A 22,875-nucleotide genomic window follows, 5' to 3' on the forward strand; every position below is an offset into this window, starting at 1 on the left:
ATGACCGTAGACCTGCAGACCCAAGTCTGCAGGGTACAAGTCTGTAATGGAGGTGGCCCTGATGTCTGCAAAATTCATTTACTTAATATCCTATGTACGGGTAAGGGCGTGCTGTCACTCCTTTGGAGTGAGGATTTCCCCAGAATTATTTTTTTTAATCATTTTTTCTTTATCCTTGCAGCTCTTTTAGTTTTACCAGAATCCGTTGAAGCAGATGAATGTCCTGAATTTCCTAAACAACATTCTGTGCAATGTCCTCCACATTCAGCTGCGGACCAATGCAAGTATGATGCAGACTGCCCTGAGTCTGGAAATCAGTGCTGTTTGATCGGATGCCAGAAGATGTGCCTTAACCCTAAGGCTATTAGAGAGGCAATCAGCGGTAAGAGAGCGTATCAGGACTGAAAAACTTCATCGAGTCTTTTCAGGGCTTTCCGACTTTATACTAACTTGCCTCATTCCCAGTGATTTAACTCTAACATAACTTCTAAATTCTAGCCAGGAGGCGATGTTGATAGGATCGTTCCTGGGCAGTGGTTTTGCCCAAATTGTCTCTATGGGAGTAAGTAAAGACGCTTAATAGCAACACAAATTTGTTTGCGTCAAGGCATGTTAAGGGTAAAGGTACGTCTCACTTCCGGTTCGACGTGCGTCGCTCTAAAGCCGCCTAGGCTTAGACTCCCCCTACTGTTTAGAAGTCTCATTCCATGGGCTACCGACAGCATAACCAGTGATATAGAATGGTTCCTCGAAAAACGTGTGGTCTCGCAAATTTTGACGCGATCTCGAAATCTCGGAAGCGTTTGCGATAGTTTTCAAAGTCTAATTTTCGGGTGATTTTGCGTCTCGGTGTCGAATTTTGAAACCGAGGTCTTGCTCTCTGTTCATTTGAGGTTTTACTCTTCGAACCAATTTGAAATACTCACGGCGGTTAAATCAAAACTGGAATTCTTCGAATCCTTCTCGAACGAGCATATGTATTCGATGGTGCGATGGCCGTTTTTCACCAGAAAAGAGAGGGGAATGAAATGACATGTCTTGTTTCCCTTTTTTTCGAAACAAATTTGACCTTGTATCCCTGCAGCGATGGTCACACAGTACCCAATGAAAGGTATAACCATTGATAACTTACCAAAACAGTGTTTACCCACCTTAAACCATGAAAAGTTTTAAAGAGTGGCCATATCAAACAGATAGCAGCATTACCGGCCTCTGTGCCTCTAATCTCGTTTCTTTTTCTATTTAATACTAGGCAATTCTGTGTGCCCAGTACTACCTATGCCCTCGCCCTGCCCAAACAAGCCAAACGAGTGCACTGAAAATACAGATGAATGTGGCGTCACAAGAAAATGCTGCTCTGACGGTTGCAGAATGGTCTGTGCACAGCCTGTCATCGTACCCACATCGCAGCCCCCAACAACTTCCCGTAAGTTGAGTTTTAGTACTCCTCCATTGCTGGATTTTAAATTCAGACAAGATTACTCTAGACTAAAAGGGAGTTTTTACTATGCAGTCTCTGTGTAACTTTAAAACATTCAAAAATACTTTTCTGCTCTTTCTAATCGGCGAGTTTAGCATGGTAGGGTAGCAAATTTTCTTTTCTTGCTTAATGTACATGTGTTCGATCTATAATCGTTTCTTATGATTGTTCACCCGGCAAACATGGAGACATATTTTTTTGCCGTCTGGTTATTCGGCTGTGAAATAAGTTCCATCCAAGTTTAGGGCTACCCTTTCAAAATTGCTATCAGCATGACTAAAGTAAACAAGGTCGGGCACGGCCCGCTTAACACGCGCCCATCCCCTGTTTCATAGCTCTTATTAAGTTGACCTTTCTCCTTCCCTCTTTGCAGCATGGACAACCTGCAACACCATCGTAGACGTGGCTTTCATAATAGATTCATCCGGAAGCATCGGCAGAAGAAACTATGGCAAAATAAAGGACTTTGTTAAGAACGTTGCGAGAGGTTTCCAAGTCTCGCCATCAGGAAGTAGGGCAGGCATCATATTGTACAGTAACTCTGCTTCTGTTAAAGTACATTTTGACCAACATGCTACCATAGATGAGTTCACAAAAGCTGTTGATAAATTGCCGTATGAGAGAGGTTTGACGTATATCGATAAGGCACTACGACTGGCCGCATCGGAGCTCTTTCCGAGGGCGCGAAAAAATGTGCCCTGGATCGCCATGCTACTGACTGATGGACAACAGACCAACCCTGATGGAACTGTCAATCTCCGAGCTGCGTCTGCGCCGCTTAGGCGCCAAGGAGTGCGCGTGATTACTTTTGGAGTGGGGAAGAATATCAATGTGCGTGAATTGAGACTTACTGTGGAACGTGACGAAGATGTGATACACGTGCAGAAATTTGATTACCTGCTATCTAGAGTGAAAAATTATACATCAAGTCTTTGTCAAGCCTCTGGTAAGATAATTTAATTACAGATGGGATAATGACATAGTCAGCATATATATAAAGTAAAATTTTTTTGGGCGCTTTTGAATTTATGTTTGTATTCATAATGTTCTTTAGGGTTAAATAAATCGAAGAAGTATAATTGATGTAATAAGGGGTGAGCATGAACCGTTTGTCAAGAAAGTTTTTGTCTGGCCTATGCTTTGCGAAGCCACCAAGCTAGAAACAGCAATGTCAAGAATGGTTAATGTGAAGTTCTCTGAACACATTCTCCTCATATAGGTCTGAGAAGTTATTACTTATTTATTTATAACGTCTTTTTATTTTTTTATTATTATTCTTTGTTGACAGTATTCAATACGTCGACGTGATCGTCAGGCTCTAATTTCTTTTAATATGAAAGAAAAAAAGCCCATTTTACAAGTGTATTCTCGGTGTCGCGGACTTTGAATTGAACCGAGGCTGTAATTTTTTTTTTATCAATAAACCTAACTGCTTTTTATGCGAACGTCGCAGTATTCTTATGCTAGGAAGCCTGTGAAGCTGATAATTTACATTTGAAATCAGACACGGTTTGAGGGGTTTGTAATTCAAAGCAATGTCACCTCCATCTTCGCCTCCATTCAAAGGCCAAGCACCAAGAAAACAAATGTTAAATGACCGATTTGTGAAAGGTACTGTAACTAAATAAAAAAATAAATTCTGCTGCGCGAAATTGAGGTTTCTGGACAAATGGTCCCCTACCCTCCCTTAAGTATTAACACTAACTTCTCACTTAGGGAAAAAATTTATTGTTACTTAGGGAAGGAGTAGGTGATCATTTACCATTTACTGTCATCATCATCATCATTATCATCATCATAATCATCATCGTCGGCGTTGTCGTCGTCATCATTATCATTATCATAATTAGATTCAACGTTAAATATTCAATGAAGATTTGGCAGCAATCGTGTGTTTTCTTTTCTTTCAAATATCAAGTGACCCAGCCTATTCATCCTGACGCTGATATCATTTTCCTCGTTGATTCCTCCACCGGCGTCTCCTCGCAAGAGTTTGTCATGGAAAAAGGGTTTGTGCGTGCAATGGTTCGCTCCTTCATCGTATCCCCTCTCGGCCCTCGTGCTGCATTTGTAATTTATTCCTCCACATCTTACACCGTGGTCGGTTTTTCTAATTACAGTAGCAACGCCCACTTTGACCAGCAAATTCAGAACGCCCCTTTTCAGTCGGGTGGAAGAAGAAGAATCGACCAGGCGTTAACTCATGCGGCGACAATGTTTCAAGAAACTGGACGAGTTGGGTTGAGAATTGTCATTTTGTTAACCGCTGGCAATTATTACTTGGGGTCTGGGGCACAGTCTATATCAACCATGGTGACACGGATGCAAAGCCTTGATGCTCATATATACGTGATTGGCATTGGATCTTATTTCACACCTTCAATGTTCAAACCCATGGTTCGGTCACCAGGCGATATCTTTGAAGTCTCGTCCTTCAATGACCTAGCAATTTGGCAATCAAGAATCGCTAGAAGTTTGAGGTTGTCTACCAATATATGTGAGTAAAATCATTAAATCCCGAAGCAGAATTTTGTTAATAATAAAAGCTTTATTTATACCGGAGATATCTATCAGTATTATACAACGCTGGTCTTAACAAGATGTCCAGTAAATAAAATTTATAATAATATTATTCTAAATTACATTTCAAAAACGCTAAAAACTGCTAAGGTAAGACTACTAAAAACCGTTAATTTAAGAGCTACTAAAAACTAACTTAAAATATTAAGAACCACTAAAAACTATAAAAAAACACTAAAAAAATCCAACTAGTTACATTGTACATTTATGGTTACTAATGTCACTGTCTCTCAGTTGTTTAAAAAGATTGAATTTAAAAGAGCCTATACTAGTTGTTTTCCTAAGTTCTGCAGGGAGTGAGTTCCAATCAATTGCACCAGCAATTTGGAAAGTCTTTCCTCCTGTAAAAGTCTTATACTATGGTACGTCGAGACTGCCTTGGCTCCGCAGATTTCTGTTTTGGAACTTAGCTGTACTGGTTAGGAAACTGTCTAGTTGCTTAGGGCAGTTTTGGTTGTTTACAATCTCAAAAGTAAAAACAAATCTGAGGAATCTTCTCCTATGTACAGTGTTAACAGCCCTATAGTGTTCCTCATATATTGTGTGCAGGTGGTTCTGTTGGCCCTGAGAGTAACTCTCATGGCTTTGTTTTGTAGTCGTTCGAGTTTATCTGATAGGGACTTATTACATTCATGCCATACGATGCATCCATAATCGATCACTGGGAGGATTGTTTGTTTGTAGATCCGCAGAAGTATTTTTGTGTCTAGAAAGCCAGCAAGTCTATTTAAGACTGCTATTTTTGGTGAAACTCTTTCAATTAACTGTGATATGTGAGGTTCCCTGTTAAGACGGCTGTTCCTTAACCGTCACTCTTAGGTATTTGAAGGTCTCAACCACATTGAGCTTATTGCTATCAGCACTCGACATGGGAGCCTTCGCTGCCACGATCATTGCTTCTGTTACTCCATTCCAGAATACCTCAAGTTCAACTTGCAAAGTTAACAAATTTTAACAAAGAGTGGAGAATGAGGGTTCGAGTTACCCGCGGACTGAATTGAAACTCGTGAACCTTACTAACTTAAATCGCATTTTTTCCCTATCTCTCCCTCTCTCTCCCTCTCCCTTTTTTCCTAATTTCATTCGAGTGTTTTTGCACCTTTACGATGAGAGGTAATATTAAAGTGAGCACTTATGGTCACTTTTTTGAGCTATGATCGATAGTGAACAGGTTCGTAACAAACCGTAGATAGCTCTCGTACAAACACGCACAACAACGAATTTGTTGTATGTATACTAATCTCTTACTATTGCTTAATCAGGGTCCGTTAATTTAACATTTATCAGAAATCATATGACCAGGCCTTCTTGATAACGTTGTTTTTCATCTCTTCTGCAGATAAATACGAACCTGCTTACTGCAGTGCAGACGTGATATTTTTGCTGGACTCATCGGGCTTCGTTTTGGCGAAGAACTTGATCTTAAAGAAGAACTTTGTTAAGCTAATGGCACGCCTTCTTAACCTGGAGAACAACCGAACTCGCGCGGCACTCTTTGCCTTTGGTGACAATCCCGAACTGCAGATCAGCTTTGATGGCTATGAAGACCGTGAAGCATTCGATGCTGCCGTTAACAAGGTTCCTCATCTACAGGGAAATCGCCGCATCGATAAAGCATTTAAATCGGCAGCTGATCTGTTGCGCAGTAAATCTCGCCCAACGGTTCCCAGTTACGTTGTTCTGTTGACAACCGGGACACAGACACTAGAATCTGATACCCGCTCTCTTGCTGACGCCTCACAAGAAATTCGAAAATATGGTGGTAGAATTTTTGTCGTTGCTGTCCTTACGGGTGGATATAAAATAAGTGACTTTTATGCAGCAGTTCAAAGACCTGAAGATGCGGTCTCCTTGTCATCATTTGTAGAATTACTTCCGCGTGCGCCTTCCATCGCGGCACGTATGATTGCATCATGGAGTGAGTAGAAATTTTATTGTTTTTGTTGCTTCCCAGAAAAGTAATATAATAAACTTTATCTTTTCTATTAGGAACTATCCTGGGTTTGACTGTTGTTAGTTTTGAAGCTAGTGCGCTCATTTAGTCTTAACGAACTGGCATCCTCAGAGTTGGATACCATGCTGGATCATAGCAAGCGCAATGTGCATACAGCCAAACCTGCATTTGGGGGTCATCCTTGAGGAATGGCCAACTGACCGTTTAATACAGGTTTGACAAACCTATGTGTTTGTCAGGAAAATAAAGATGGTAACAAAGCAAAACATTTATAACCCGACAGATTTGCTTAAATGTGTTATTTCTACCTCGCTTGTTGTACTAAAAGAATGAGGCAAAAGACCACTGAATGCCATGCATAGTGTATCTATTGCACTTGTATGCGACATCTTGACATAGTGGCTATATAATAGAGATGAAGAAAAAGAAATAACTCGTTGAGACTAAGGAAAGGGTGACCGCAACAGCGTAAAAAAATGCACTTCATTTGATTGCAATGCATTTTAAAAGAACGAAAGGACTAAGTAGGGACACTATTTTTACGTCTCCTGCTGGACACGGGACGGTATTTCACGTGGTCATCCAAGCCACGCGAAGGTCTAGCCATTTGCACGGCAAAGGCAGTTCCTTCATTTCTCCGGTATTTTTTGTCCCTGAGTATTTGTCCGGCCCCGGGAATCGAACCCGCGACCTCCTGCTCTGCAGACAAGCGCTCTACCGACTAAACAGATGTGACTGCTTAATAGAGGTCAATTTTACAGTGATTGAGGGAAATAATTTTCAGGACTTGAGAAAGTGACGGCTGCTGAACGCATAATGCAGCATTTTTCTTGACTATGTTTTGTATTATCTTCTATCAATGGTATATTAAGGATATCTTTCTTGTTCCCTGGCTTTTGCCTAGAAAATCACTCTTAAGCTAACAATTAATGTTTAATTGCCCGATTTAATCCATCTGTTTTTTCTTTTTTTGCTTTACAGGAGCACCAGCGAGGTCGAGCTTTGCCGCCGATATCGTTTTCATTGTCGATTCGACTTCTGTTGTCACACCTTTTCAGTTCACTAGGGCAAAACGATTTGTTAGGATAATATCCGAGTATCTTAACATCTCTCCTGGTAAATCCAGGGGTGCAATGGTAACATTTGGTGAAACACCACTGATTGACTTTAGTTTTGACTCGTACAAGTCCACCTCTGAATTCCACGAAAAGGTCTCAAGTACTCCTTACATGGGTGGAAAAGCTTCAATAAGTAGCAGCTTGAGGGTAGCGGGAACTCTGTTCTCTGCTGCACGCGGCTCGTATCCATGGATTGTTATTTTTGTCACCCCGTGGAGACCAGATAACATTGGCGACAGTGCGAGCTTAGAAAATGCTGCCCGTCCATTACTAAATCGCGGAGTATGGTTGTATGTGTTGTCTATCCACGAGAACCCGTATGTTGGCTGGCTACGTCCAATGGTCGTTGATCCGAGTGATGCGTTTTCGGTTGTTTCTTACAGGGATCTGCCTGCCAGTATTGGACCTCTTGCTAGTCACATAACGAATGACAATTGTAAGTATATAAATGGTGGAAATGCAAATTATCGTGCTTTGTTTATAGTAGTGGACTTGGTGCTCTGGCTTTTTTCAGGCACTTCAATTCTTAAATTCATTCAATTCTTGATTTATCTATACTAAAGGGGAAATTTACACACAATAATGTTAATGATAATGACAATAATAATGAAAGATAATGAGTAAGACTAAGGCTAAGGCTATGAAGTTGTGTTGTTTAAAATGGTGCGGTGTCCAAAGTATCAAAAAGTGGCAAGAGCTTTCTAGTTGCACACGGCTATGTTCAGTTAAATGGGAGCAAAAGAAAAGCAAACTTTAAAATGCTGATGATCAGAGCGCGACTGAAACCCGATAAATTTTGGTTGCACGCGCAGATCCGACGCGCTAACTTCTTAGCCATGCCTCCTTTTGTTCATAATCTTATAAGGTTTAAAGAAGTTCTTCAAACTACTAGTCTCTCTTACCGAGAAAGGGTAAAGAAATGATAAAAGCAAGATGCCCACGAATCCCACCTGGCGTCGATATCATATGTGTGCCAATGTGTAATTTTGTTGTTGACTCTCTTTCTTTTTCTATGACGGTTTCCTCCGGATAAACTCTGTTTTTACCGCGTTTTTGCACCGCACGATGAACAGTTAAATACGCAATCACTTAGCTAAGCTCTCTTTTCTTTTCTTTTGTCATTTTGTTGTTGTTTTTGTTGTCTTTTTTTGTTTTGGCTTTGTTTTCAGGTCATGCCGTGTCTCGCTTCTCTGAAATCTGCAGCCATTTTAATACTGTTTGCCCTTTTGCTTTCTTCAGATCTTTACGGAACGTCTTCCTTTGAGCTGGACATGTTATTCATTTTGGATACTTCGTCTGGAGTCAGTTTAGAAGACTACGATATACAAAAAACTTTTGTTCAACGCATCACAATGCATCTTGGTATATTTAATAGACAATCACGTGCTGCTGTTGTGGCTTACGGGGCTAATTCCTTTGTAGTGTTTAGCTTCGGGGGCTACAATTCCAATTTAGAGTTCGCAAGACTATTAAAAGAGGCACGTATGTTTGGAGGGGAACGCAGAGTGGATAGAGCCTTAGACACCGCGTCAGCGGTGATGTTAAATGCAAGATCATCGAAGCCAAAAGTCGTCTTGCTAATTACGGCGGGGAAACAAAGCAATGCGTCAGACGTTAGACCTCTCAAAGATGCTGTTCTGCCTTTACGTCATCTGGGTGCCTGGCTATACCTGATCGCCTTTGGACAAGAGGACGCCAGCGATTTTCTACAAGTAACTATCAAACCGACTGATATTTTCTTCTCCAGGTTCTTTTCTGGCCCTGCTGTCTATGGTTACATAGCTCCTGTGGCCAGACACATAGCAAACACATCAGGTAAAAAAACCCTCCACTTCTCTAGATTTTATTACATTGTGCCTGATTAGTGTGAATGAAAGGGCAAGTTGCCAGTTGGGAAAAGGGCTGATTTAAAGGTCGCTGCGGCGTAACAGCGTTGGAACCCGTTTATAGGGCGTATCTTGGTTCGTCCGCTTGTGTGTGTTGGTGTGTGTATTGTTTAGTATCTTTTCAATATTTTATATTACGTTATTTGGTTCCTGTGCCCGACTTTCAGGGCTGTATGGAAGACGTAGTACAAATGGCTTCCGATTAGGTGGAATTGGTCGTATCATGTTATTCATGGATAATGGGAAGTAGTTTAAAATGCTCGTGGCTATGTGATTTCCATGCATGTAATACTGTCATGTGCTTTCACTACCAAAAAGTGGTCCTGAAAAAGTTTCTTTCCCCTAAAAGTTTCGAAGTTGCTTATCTACCGTGACAATTTGACAAACTTTGTCTTTTCTTGTTCTTCTTTTTTTTTCCAGTCGTAGCAGGAACATCCCTGATTAACGCGGATATCGTCTTTGTAATTGACTGTTCCTCAAGCGTCCCTTATCCTGAATACAGCAGAGAAAAATCATTCGTGCGATCACTTGGACAGTATCTCAATATTCAGCCTGATCAGTCAAGAGCAGCGCTTGTAGTTTACGGCAGTCGTCCTTTGACCGTCATTCGGTTGTACAATTCTCAGACCTTTGCTCGGTTTGACGCCATGTTGACAAAAGCGCCATTTCTCGGTGGTGGGCGGAGGTACGACAAGGCACTCAACTCTACGGGAGACATCTTCACAAATGAGCGAGAAAATGTCCCAAAAATCATGCTGCTGTTTGTGGCGGGAAAACAAGCACAAGTTTCAGGTAACACTTGATAAGCATTTTGTATGAATTAGTCATTGATTTATTCTGTTAATAATTAATTATAACAACTGACCTCCACACACAAGGAATTTTATTAGGGACGGACCATCAGAACAGTTATGGGGTGGGGGGGAGCCCCACCCCCATAAGTTTTCTAATGGTCCGTCCCTTATGGTGCTGGCTGGGCAAACGAGCGTTATGAATATGAATCAGGAATTTGTGATTTGTTACCTGAGCGAGAACCATGCGTGTTCTCGTCGTATCTTGTCTTCCACAAGGAAATGATTTTTTTCTCTATTCCCGACAAAAACCTTCATTCCTTTCACCTTTTTTCGGTATAATAATAAGTTATCAACCTTTCTCATTTGTGTTCTCCTCTGCTAATGAAAACCATTTAAGGCATCGCTTCACCGTTTTACATGATATCTGGTTTCTTTTTCAAGGCTCCACATCGTTAAAAGATGCCGTTAGGCCACTTCGCCAACAGGGAGTCACAACTTTCATATTTCGTATTGGTTCAGAACCTGGAATACAAGAATTGTACTCTGCTGTGGAAAGTCCCGACAATGTTTTTACTTTTGCACGTTTTGCTGATATGGATTCCAAAGTGACGGATGTGGCAAGACATATACCATTTTATTCTGGTATGTGAGCGTTTACTTTGTGGTGGTATTAGCACTTAAATTAAAATGGGTTGAAAGGCCGTGAAACAGTTGAGTTGTTAAAAAGTTTTTGAAATAGTTTGTGGTATTACAATCAGATAGCCTAATCATGCTCAAGCTTTCGATTTTCTTGTTATCTGAGGTTAATGGAAGTTCGCGAAAAAGAATCGATTGGCTGTGCCTATTTTCTTTGCTTATATATTTTTTTCTATTTTAGTTGTTTCGTGGTGGTAATACTACATAGACAGGATTAAGATTGTAATGTACAGTATCTGTGAGTTCGAAAACAGAAAGCAATGATAATTTTCGTTTTGGGCTTTGGAAATGTATACTGACCTTTGACGGCTCGCTCTCGTAAATTAAGAGGAAATGATGGAATCATTTTGGGGAAGTTCTCCGCGGAAAGATTACGTCGCTGAAACATAAGAAAAAAAATACTATCGCTAAATCAGAAAGATTTTTATTTTCTTAAGATGACCTATATCTATTAAATAACAACTTAACAATATACTTTGTAAACTTTTATGAAGCTGCAAACTGTAAGAAATTGATTGGAAGCCACTTCAAAAAGCCTACGTACATTAAGAAGCCTAATGAACTACACTAAAATACTGTTTATCGCCATTGCATCTTGCTTAGAGAAAAAAAAAATACAGATCGATGAAGTATACATTCAAGTAAAGGTTACACCTTTGTCGCACCTTTGTTAACTATCTGGCCTATTTCCCACACGTAAATCCGCCTAGAGTTTCTTCAATGGCGTACTTCATGAACAGTGTAGCGTTGAAATGACCCGAGTAAGCATTATTATTTGAACCAATCGTTTTTTTGAAAGATACTTTTTTTTGCTATTATATAAAATTTATTATCAAATTAATAAACGACGTAAATGGGTGAATAAGAAAAAATAAAGGAAGTGTGTAGACAATGGCAGTCTTTGTGACTAGAGACATCTTAGGAATGTCTGAGGTCTCCGAACTAATCCTTTCTAAACGTTGCTCGAAAATACCTCCACACGCCTGCCTGTTCCGCTTGTACTAAAAGCAAGTGGCAGTTTTTAGCAGCTCTCACTGTTATTCTGAAGGCTCTCCGCGAATAAATCGTGATGTCAAATGTTGTGAGTTACGTTTTATTTCTGCAAGGTAAGATACTGCGTTTTGTTTCCATATTTCCATATTCATTTCACTAAAATATCTTATGCTGTGTTTGTTTTATTGTATTATACTTTTGGTTCATAAGACAAGAAATATAAAATCGAGTACCGTCCAGGCAATGGAAACGTTCATTATTCAATTTGTTGACAGTGTTAATTTAAAAGGTTTGTCATGCTGTGTTGATTGCAATCACCTTGGTTTTTTACAAAGATAATTACTTGACCAATAACAATTTTCGTTTGGCACTATGGTGGGTAACTCGGGTGGTAATTCCTCTATGCCTGTTTCACGAAACATCTGATACCTAACTGACTGGTCTCAGTCTAGAAGGAAAGTGCACATTTTTTTCTTCATTAGTGGGGTGTCCATCTTAGCTATAATTTAATATTAAGGAGGCTCGAAAACAGATTACACAAGCGCAAACTGCGCGGGAACTAAGACTTTAACTTTAATTTAACGCAATTGCACATTTCGCTATATGTGGGCTCATGCTTATGTGAAAGATTGTAAGATATTTGACTTAAGAATAAGTCCTTAAACAAAAGATACCGTTAAATTAACGCAAACTGCAGTGATCTATGTCTAAATATAAAGTTTCGAATTAGCCCCAAAATGTGGCAGAGGTCGTTAAAGAATTTAAGGGTTAAGGGGCGGGGAATCTACTGACAGAAAGCATCGTTACTTAATGGCTGTGTGTGAGTGCAGATTTAATATACCCATTAAAAGGGTATGCCCTCCCTTCAGGGTTCATTGCTAGGATTAGGCGTGTTGACAACATTGAACTTTATATTGCCGGGAAAAGAGGCACATTAAATAAACATCTTAGTAAGTGGGAAAAGTTAAAGGGACTGGTTCACGATAATGCGCATGCGCTCCGTTTGTCTCTTCAGAATAAATTTGTCGGGTCAACACTAAATTCGAAATCACCGTTACCGGTACAATCATTGAAAATCCTTCGTTTTATTCGGAGATCCGTCGCTTTGGCTGGTCTAGTTATACTTCGGTAGTGGTGATTAACGTGTGGTTGTGTCGTTTGACTGGTTACGTTTTAAGAAGAGGCAAAAAATAATGTTTTAATCATGGAGGTTCAGAAGAGCATCGTGGCCGTCCGGCAACAGGACGTTTTCAAGAGTCTCTGGAGATAGAGAAGCTTAGCCTATCGATCTGGTATAGTTCTAGGAGCTAGTGTGTGCCATACGAAAAGAATACACGACACTTGGAAAGTGGTTAAAGGCATGAGTTCGTTTAACTTTGATTTGATTTTTGACTCCGACCTGTAGTTATACCGCAACAGGCCGCGCGATCTTCACCGATCTGGTACACTTGAAATGTTCCTTGTATCTTTGCTGTACGATCGTATATGTTTAAGAATTGATGTTTTAAAACTAAATTATTGCCTGAATATTCTGTTTATAATCTAGTTTCTTTATGTATGCTACTCGGTAACATTTGTTTTGCGGAACACTGACCCGATGCAACGGGAATGAATTTGTTCATTTGCTGATAAGCAATTGAAATTTATGCTCAGTTAAGGATAATCTTTATACTCATACGTTGTGTGTTTTTGTCACTGGTCAGGCGCTATTTGTAGGTATTTCTGCGTTTATATAAGGCGAACTGAGAGAACAGTAATAAGATGTTTGTTTACAAATTTTGTTTGCCGATCGGTGACTGTTTTGTTAGCGTGGGTACGACCTCGTAAAAATACACGTTGGTAAATGTTTGTTTCAAAGCAGGACAGGGCTGTAAATCTTATTCTTATCGGCTGCAACATATATCTGAGGAGTAGCAAAGAATAAACTTGAATTATGGGGATAAATAAAATCAAACCAAACGCCCGGAAATACTCTCGCGTCGCGAACAATTAATTTGAATTTTGTAAATTTACTTGCGTGCATCTAACTCGCTTTTGATTGGTTGAAAAACAATCAGCTACTGTCAGAACTCACACATACGCATTATCGTGAACCAGTCCCTTTAATCAATATAATCTGATCTCATTAACAATTAAGGTGGATGAACACAGTTTTGCGGCAACTCGCGTGGCGGCGCCTGTTTTAAATGAGACAAACAAACATGGCGGCGAAAAAAGCAGTGGAACACAGAAGACAATTTCTCAAAATCTGCCCATTAAAATTTTGTGATATTTGGCAGAATTTTTACTTTTATCGTACTTTCAATAATAAGAACTTTAAAATAGAAGTTTAACAAACGAATTTTGCGACACAATTAAAAATTACAGTACAATCATGTTATTGATTATTTAAAAACCGGTCTGTTAAAATTTGGTCAAATAAATTTCAGATGGTAATGATTAATTATAGTAAGCTGTGTGTAAGTTTATAGGAACATCTAATGAGCGAATTTTATGTAAACTGAGCAAAAGTGAAACTTCAAGGTTGTAGTCAGTCGTTCATGTTGCCATGGAAACTACGAAAACGTCACATTTTACCTCTCAGTCAAAATCTTTCATCAATATATTTTTCACTTGCCAAGTTTCAGCTTGTGAGCTGCACCCTTTCTCTTGCCATGATTTGGCAAATGACAAATACTCACAAACTGCCAAAACTGTCTTCAGCCACCTTAAATATTGTACATAAATATAAAGATAAGTACTTTCTATCAACTTAGATGTTGACAGCTGTACTAGCTTTGTTTTTTGTTTGTTTGTTTGTTTTTCCTTTTAAGTGTACTCTGTAAAATGAAAACTTCAAACAAAAATTAAAAAATTAATAAATTACAAAAAAGAAATATACCCATTAAAAAAGAGAGAAATACAAGAGCGACTGACAAAAACGCAATGGACTTTTCTTATTATATCTTATTTATCAAAGGAAATACGACGAAAGTTACAACCTCTCGCAGGGACCGACAAACCGTTATAAAAAGCCCACGTTAATTGTTCACATTTTTTCTTTCCCCAGCAATCCTCGCTCCTTTTGGCTTCGCGGTTGATGTTATTTACCTTGTCGACTCATCTGATCCAGTCACGCCTGAAAATTTCAACGGACAAAAGAGTTTTGTGAAGAAGTTGGGCCGTTACCTTGACCTAAATCCTTTCGGCTCCAGGGGCGCTGTCATCTCGTATGGCTCAACATCGACTGTGGTCTCAAAACTTGGTGACACAACGACATTACAAGCATTTATTAGTAAAGTAAACAACGCTTCAAAAGTAGGTGGCCAACGACGGATGGACCGCGCTATCAAAGCTGCTCTTAGTGTCTTTAACGACTCCCGACCAGCGATTCCTAAAGTGGTTATTCTTCTAACCACAGGAGGGCAACCGGCAGGAGTGCCCGCGGGAATTATAGACGGGGTGTTTGAACAGCTTTATGATCAGGGAGCCCGGTTGTATGCAGTGACAATCAATGCACCAACAGTGTCTTTGCCGTTACACAGTTCTGACGGGTCAGACTGGTTCCCAGTGACATCCTATAGAGACTTGCCTACCCAAGTGCTGCCACTAGCGAGACATGTAGCTATAGATACAGGTTTGGTTCTCCTCGAGAAATCGTTCTTCATTGGGATTACAACAAGCCTGAGATAACAGCCGACATTTTGCGATGCCATCACTAGTTTCCCCAGGAAATAACGTCTGAGCAAAGACTGCAGAAATTCCATACTGATGACGTGCCACTATTCAGAACTAAGTTGTACTTCTGATTAGTTGTGCCGCGAGAGAAATTCGCTTCATCCTTTTGGAGCCACCACCCATATCTACATAGTGACGGTTTATTAGTAGGGAGAGGTCATTTCGAAAGGAAATCATTGATTGAGTCGCGGAATTTCCACTGTTTTCTCAGGCTAGTTGTAATCCAAAAACGATTGATTTCAGGCTACATTACACCTCCTTTCATCCACACCATTCAGCCAGCAGAAAGAAAATGAAATGAACCCCATTTCATTCTGTTTTATCCTATCGTACGAAAGGGTTCTAACGTATTAAGGAATTGGTAACGAGTAACTTTTAATCTCAACCTTTCACAAAAGGTGCTCGCATTTTTCTCCTTACATTGATATCGAGTGAGTGTTTTAGAAGGTGTTCCAAGTCGTCTGCAGGTCCAAGCGGAAGCTGTGCGAAGGTGTTCTCTTGCAGGAAGGACGTTCATCAAACCAGTTGCTTAATAAGCACTACATTTGTTTCACTAGGGCACGTTTAACAATTAACTAGTTCTCTTTTATTGTAGATTAACTTTTCGAGCCAATTGCTTAATCTTTAGCGACGATTGCTATAGAGAAGAAATAGTAGCTCTTAAGATCAGAGTTACCTGGAATATAGAAAACGACAGATGTAAAAAGCCGTTAGACCGAAATAAGCCTTTCAAAATTGGGATAGCATGTTTTCATTTCGAAGTTTCCCGTCCGTGCTTTTACTGTACAAGACCTTAATCGTGGAAAGTCTGATTTAGACTGACCAAGCTATTGGTGACTAAAAACTTTAGTTACCCCGGAATCGAAGCATCATTTAGAGCTTACAGTTTATGTATTTGTTCAATTGCCTGTTTTGTTATGTTGCAGCTGCCCTTGGCCCCGATGATTTTGTGGCAGACGTAATTTTTATCCTCGATTCCTCGTCAAGCGTCACACCAGATGAGTTTGAAAAGGCCAAAGAATTCGTGAAGTTAATTGCAAGATACCTCAACATTGCACCAGGAAAGTCTCGCGGCTCGGTTATCATTTTTAGCTCCACTGCTACTCCTGTCTTGCCCTTTGATGGATACACGACCATGCCTGAGTACAATGCAGCGGTCGATAGGGTGTCTCAATTAAGTGGCACCAGAAGGATTGACCTAGCCTACCGCGCTGCTGCCAGTTTGTTTCAGGGCGCCAGACCAACAGTTCGTAAGGTATTTGCTAACATATTCAGATTTTAATCAATATTATATTTCTCTGTTTTTGTTAGGCATAAACATCATCATGGAGATAAATGAACTGAGTGGAAAAACAAGAAAAAAAATCAAACAAACAAATAACAAAGCTGTTTAATTAATGTATCCATCCATTTAGCCGAAAAATATGCCTCTAGTATTGGAAAACTCATTTGCAGCCAGGCATGGTAAATGGCCGAAAACTGATTTTAAAAAAAGCGTTGGTGAAAATTGCCTTTTTGCCTCTACTCAACAGTGGTTGCCAAAGGGTTAGGCAACTGTGATAGCTACATGTGTGTCAAAGTTGATTTCATACATTGAGGGGCAACTGCGAAAACACTCGTTTAATCTTTCGTTTTTCTTTGTTTTGTTTTTGTTATTGTGTTTTAAAGATTGCCATTTTACTTACTGGCGGAAGACAAACACCAGATGGGGGCTCATTACAAGAAGCTATACGGCCGATTAATAACCTCAACGTCACCAGCTACATCGTACCAGTGGGCACACAAACGGATGTTCCTGTCGCAAGATCAGATGATGTAATACCTGTGACATCGTTTGATGATCTTCCAAAAAATGCCCAGCGCATTGCCAGAAGCATAGCCACTCCAAGAGGTACATTGTATAAAACTTGGGTAGAGTAATTAAAAAGATAATCAAGGGTGGTCTCTAAAAATATTTTAGATTCTCTTAGTATATGATGATCAAAATAATCGTGCAGACTCGAGAGGCCTTTAAAAATAGAAGAAGTGGAGAAAACAATGAAAATAGATGTTATGTAGATTAGCCGATGTCCGTAATTGAGAGACCGGAAGTTAAAACGCGCTTTTCAACATAATCTGTAGAGTAATGCAGGTGGGGTTATAGCTTACCTCCAAGAAATCGGAGCAGCCTAAATTTCGTGGTTTGCAACTTTCTGCCTTTTTCGTTCTGGCTTTTTTCTTCTATGCCTTAGCTCAACGCTTAATATCTCCAGCCAATCAAAAGCTGAAACGTGAGCCAATAGGCCCTTAGGTAGCAACGGAAAAAGTCGCTGGATAATGCGTGCGCATTGTAGCCTGCGAGCAACCTCTCCATTTGGGGGATAACGTGAAAAGTAGAAAAGACGCGCGAGAGGTACGCGAGGATAGGAAACACAAACCCTTATAGCTTTGGAAACATTTCAGCGCCCTTAAAATCTCAGTACATGTATCTCGCATTATTTTGTCATTAACCAGGTCATGTGACTGCGAATTCAACGGGGCAGTGGATGTCTATATTCTCATCCGATGTCAACTAACCAATTCCCAAGTTCGCTTTTCTTTACTTGAACCAAATTTTGCTCCTTATTGGGTCTCGTAGTTCATAATAGGCGGAAAGAAGTTTTTTGAACCCAGACATTTATCCAAACAAATTTTCACGTTCTAGTTTGTCCGAGATTAAAAGTACGTCACAAAAGTTGTCTAGAACCAGATATAACTAGATAACTGTTTTCATTTTTACCTAGGGGATTAATAATTTTTCTCTTATTAACAGAACTGCCCACTTCGACCGCTAAATTAACCACAACGCCTTTACCTACAACACCAGGTAATTTTACATGTACATATAGCTTGTTGTGACTGACCTATCCCATTTTTAGCTGACATTCTGTTCGAAATTCCAATGACTTTAATTATGTAATTAAAATTCACAAACTTTGCACACATTAAAGCTAAAATCGGCGAATCAGATCACCGCCTAAATTGCTTTTGATGTAATTTCGTGAATTCTGTGAAACTTCAGTTGCCGTTATGTTTGGTGTGTAGTTGTACGTTATCAAGTCCTAAACCCTGAAACAGATCCGTTAGATGTTAAAAAATAGACTGCGAAAACCGTGGGCGAAGATCCTGCTGGTTGTAGACGTGGAAGCTCAAGAAAAGGAACTAATCAGCTAAACTATTTAGACAAAAAAAAACCACCAACATTAGATGGTTAACCCTTCTTGCTCTAGGTAGCATACGGGGGGGGGGGGGGGGGGGGGGGGGGAGGTGGAGGTGATGGATTAGAGACAAGCCAGCCATTGCTCTACATCATCATTGGGAAGCGTAATAATACAGGATTTCTCAGCAAAAATATCTTTATCTACATTTTTTATTGTTAATGATATGTATTTGTTTTCAGAGGATTATAGTTGCATTATTGATCTGGCTTTTATCGTGGATGCATCGGGTAGTGTTGCAGATGACTGGAACATCTTGTTGAAGTTCGTCGAAAATGTTGCCAAGCGAGTAAACATGGGACCTCAGCGAACGCACATTGCCGTTGTCCGCTTCGGAGATGACTCTGAAAAAGTATTTGATTTTAGAGAGTTCAACAAAACGCCTTACAATGAATATACCATTTTAAACAAGATTACCTCTATCCCTAAACCACGTGATGGGGAGCGGACATTTATAAACAGAGGTCTAAAACGTGCTAATCGAGAAGTGTTCAGGGAAAATTTTGGAATGAGACCAAACGTACAACAGGTATCTGGAGATGCTGTAATGATAGCAATTGTAAATTTATAAATTGTAAATTGTAATTTGTTTACTCACAGAGCACACATAATGAAAATGATAATTACAATGACAATGACAATGATAATTATTATGATGATGATTATGATAATGATGATGATAATGATAAAGTATAATGCTAAAGAAGATGGTAATAATAGTAATAATAATAATAATGATAATGATAATGTTAATGATAATGATAATGATAATAATAATAATAATAACATGTCTCAAGAAATAATCCAAACGGAACTTAACATAAACCACTCGGCCACGCTGCCTCCACGAGGCAGATGATTTTCGATGATTGTGAATCAATTTATCGTTGTTTTCTTTTCATTTTTCATTTTTATTCCTTTATGTTCAAGTATGCGCATTTCTATAGTCACGTCGCATTGAATTATTTTCTTTTATTGGTTTCGGGTCAGGCACACCTCAAACGGACTACCGATCCCAATCGAGATGATGATGTATAACCCACGAAGTCTAATTTAAAAAGGGCCTCTCCGGTATTTTGTTCCGAACTTTTAGAACTACAGAGTGGACCTTTACAAGTGGATGAGGCTGAGTAGATATGTAATTTTTTTCATGTCCCACGGAAGCCGAACCCAATAATTGTTTTATTATTAAACCATTTACTTAGGACAATACGTACATTAAATGCAAGATGAAAAATGTCTATCTCGGTCCGATGTTAAGTGTTTATTTTCGTCTTCATTTTCCGTCATTCTCCTTTTGCTCGGCAAATTTGGGATATAAATCGATTCAGCTTTATTTCTTCTACGCGAAACGTATTAAAACTCCCACCATTTTTTTCCAGCGAGACTACAAGCTAATACATTGTTTTAAATCCGCCAAAACGATACCAAAAATGATGGTCGAGTGACCGATTTTTATTCTGATTTCTTGTCCACACAAAATCAGTGAAATTGCGTCAATATGCACTGCTCTTGTTACGCTGTACACCTCACGAGCGTCAAAACCACGGGGCTTGAGTAACCTGTGGACAAACAGCAGTAGTCAACGCTGGTAATGCAAGCGCAGAAAACCAAGTGTCCAGGAAAAGTCAGTATATTTTATTTACTTCCTTTAATTTCCTTTCTTGATAGATGGCTTTGCTCATCACCGATGGTAAGCAGACTCAAATTAGAAGCCCTACGGAGCCTAGTCCATTCGATGTTGCAGATGCTATGAGAAAGAGAGGCATCGAGCTTCATGTAATGGGCATAGGACAAGCTGACCCTATACAGCTCTTAGAAATTGTAAACGCTACCAAACGTTTAGGTTTCGTGCGAGATTTTGAGTTTCTACAAGGCCAGGTTCAAGCTCAGGCATCGCGTCTCTGTCCTCGTAAGTTTAAACTTAACTATTTAATTACTCACTGTCGTTCGCGGAAGGAGAAAATCGGGGGCACAAGGTTGCTCTTTTACTTTACAGTGTAGTATATTAGGAGGATCTTGTTGACTAAGAGACATCCGTAAAACCATTATCTACTAATTTACATAATGCGCACATTTCATACAAACCCAAAAGTGCAAAAGGTGGCTTACATGCATTTTGGTTACTGTACGCTTCGTAATTTATTTTTCTTTCAAATCTTAGCAAAGATTAGATGTTCCTTGAACAGCGTTCAAGCGGAAGCTGCCTATGCGAACTGTAAATTCCACTTTACTATTTCAACACTGAAAAAGATCATTATGGTACTTTATTTATGGTGCCTACTACGGGACGGACCATTACTGAAAGTTATGGGGGAGGGGTGGGGAATTTTTGAGCAGCAGGAATTTTTTTCGTTATCAAATTCCTGGTATGAATTTTTTTTAGGCCGTAGCATGAATATTTTTTAGGGTTAATTGGCGTGCATGAATTTTTTTTCGTTTAATTTTCCCTTGTGCGATTATTCTTTTTGTACTTCGCCCCCCCATAAGTTTTCTAATGGCCCGTCTCTAAGGCAAACACTATTAAACACGTTTTACTCACGTTTTATACGGATTACCAATTTGATGCAGCCGAATTAAAATAAATGGTAAACAGATGGAACTTATTTTGTAATATCATATGTCAATTCATAGCACCTCCGACGACAAAACTGACTACCACGCCTGCACCAACAACGCCAGGTAATTAGAACAGTTTCTTTGTTGTGTTTGCCTGTCTGTGTATTTATTTGTTACTAACTTTCTTTCTAGGGATTTGGGTGACCTCATCTTAATTTAAACGTCTTTGATCCTTTCATTCAGTCAGTGATAGTTGTCTCTCTAAACTCAGCCAAATCAGAGACAAAAAAAGGAGGAAGAAACAACCACCCTCGCCTCAGACGATAGTCCATCGTTTTCAAACGAAATCGCGCAAACCGCATGATTTTCTAATTAAAATGGCATAGCTGTCGTTGACGCAAAAGGCAAGGGATCATCGTCATCATCATTGTTATTATCACTCAATTATTTATTGATATTTTTTTTGGCAGATCCTTGTCAAATCGAAGGCTGCAGTGCTCCATACAACATTGGTTGCAGAGTGGTAAACAACACAGCGGAATGTGTATGTCCTTCATGTTCCAATCTACGTCGACCTATTTGTGCTTCTGACGATGTACAAGATCTCACTGAGTGTCATATGAGACGTCAAGCTTGCCTAGGAGACATGAACGTTACAGTTGACAAAGAGGGGCCTTGTGGTGGGTGTGCAACCTTTCTTTTGCCGGGAACTTAACTTAACTTAGAAGGCACTTCTCTCCGTAAAGGCATTAATGATTTGCTGGTCAGCTGTGATTAGATCTAAGTTGCTGCCTCAAATGTGAGCCTGTTCTTTTATCATTGGTAAGAAAGCAATCCTCGTATCATATTTCATCAATTCTGTGAAGTCCCAGGTCCATGTCCGCGCTCAGAACAGCCGCAAGAAACTAATTATTCTTTTCAACGTCTAGGTTCCCAACGATTTATTGTTATTATTATTATTATTATTATTATTATTATTATTATTATTATTATCATTATCATTATTATTATTATTACTATTATTATTATTATTATTATTATTATTATTATTATTATTATTATTATTACTGGATAGCATCATGAATAGCATAGTCATTAACAGTAATTGACAGTTATTCTATTTTATTATTATTATTTTTTTTTTTGCATGTGTTCTACAGATAAAGAATGTCGCCCCATTCTGGATATTGCTTTCATAATTGATTCCTCTGGAAGTATTGGGCGTAGGAACTGGGAGCGAGTTAAGCGATTCGTCAAAGCGTTGGTTAGCAAACTTGACGTCAGTTATTATTCAACAAGAGTAGCAGCCATGGCTTACAGCACCGATCCTGAGGTGGTGATGCGATTTAACGATTACCAGGGTACGGTCGAGGTTAATCAAGGATTTGATGGGATGAAGTATCAGCGTGGCTTTACTTATACAGACAAAGCTCTTCAACTCGCAGACAGTGATCTCTTTCAGACTTCTAACGGCATGAGGTTAAGAGCTCCGAAGGTAAAGAGTAATTTGTTTTGTTGTTGTTGTTGTTTTTTTTTTCATAATTATATTACTGTGGAATCACTCCGCCGCGGCTTACTTCCTTGGGGACAACTTTTAGTATCTTTGGATGCCGACTTCTCCTGATTGCAATTATTCACACGAGCTGTGAGATTGCAATAGATTTGACGTTCATCGAAAACGGTATTCTTCTTTGATAATCTGTCTGGCAAAGGAATTTCCTTTAATTTTCTATTGCTTATATATTTTTTAAGTTTTGCGTAACAGAAAAAAATAACAACAACTAAAAAGAACACCTTTTTTTCATCTACGTTCAAAAATAAAAAATAAAGAAAGACTTTTTTGTGTGTAATTGACTTTCAAA

At 39.3% G+C, this 22,875-nt stretch overlaps 1 protein-coding gene across 1 annotated transcript in view; it reads left to right on the forward strand.

The window, feature by feature from the left end:
- The window catches only part of LOC140932308 (collagen alpha-3(VI) chain-like), a 24,891-nt gene continuing 2,016 nt past the window's right edge, over window positions 1–22,875 (forward strand). Inside the window, exons 1-19 of the mRNA XM_073381929.1 lie at window positions 1–100; window positions 182–382; window positions 1,253–1,426; window positions 1,854–2,426; window positions 3,399–3,977; window positions 5,400–5,978; window positions 6,996–7,568; window positions 8,372–8,947; window positions 9,439–9,810; window positions 10,254–10,454; window positions 14,551–15,117; window positions 16,145–16,473; window positions 16,887–17,109; window positions 18,010–18,063; window positions 18,637–18,983; window positions 20,126–20,366; window positions 21,089–21,136; window positions 21,484–21,693; window positions 22,174–22,508. Of these exons, the coding sequence (XP_073238030.1) occupies window positions 1–100; window positions 182–382; window positions 1,253–1,426; window positions 1,854–2,426; window positions 3,399–3,977; window positions 5,400–5,978; window positions 6,996–7,568; window positions 8,372–8,947; window positions 9,439–9,810; window positions 10,254–10,454; window positions 14,551–15,117; window positions 16,145–16,473; window positions 16,887–17,109; window positions 18,010–18,063; window positions 18,637–18,983; window positions 20,126–20,366; window positions 21,089–21,136; window positions 21,484–21,693; window positions 22,174–22,508 (6,282 nt within the window). The remainder of the gene's footprint in view (window positions 101–181; window positions 383–1,252; window positions 1,427–1,853; window positions 2,427–3,398; window positions 3,978–5,399; window positions 5,979–6,995; window positions 7,569–8,371; window positions 8,948–9,438; window positions 9,811–10,253; window positions 10,455–14,550; window positions 15,118–16,144; window positions 16,474–16,886; window positions 17,110–18,009; window positions 18,064–18,636; window positions 18,984–20,125; window positions 20,367–21,088; window positions 21,137–21,483; window positions 21,694–22,173; window positions 22,509–22,875) is intronic.

This window comes from Porites lutea, chromosome 3 (genome assembly GCF_958299795.1).
Source record: "Porites lutea chromosome 3, jaPorLute2.1, whole genome shotgun sequence".
NCBI classification, from domain to species: Eukaryota; Metazoa; Cnidaria; class Anthozoa; order Scleractinia; family Poritidae; genus Porites; species Porites lutea.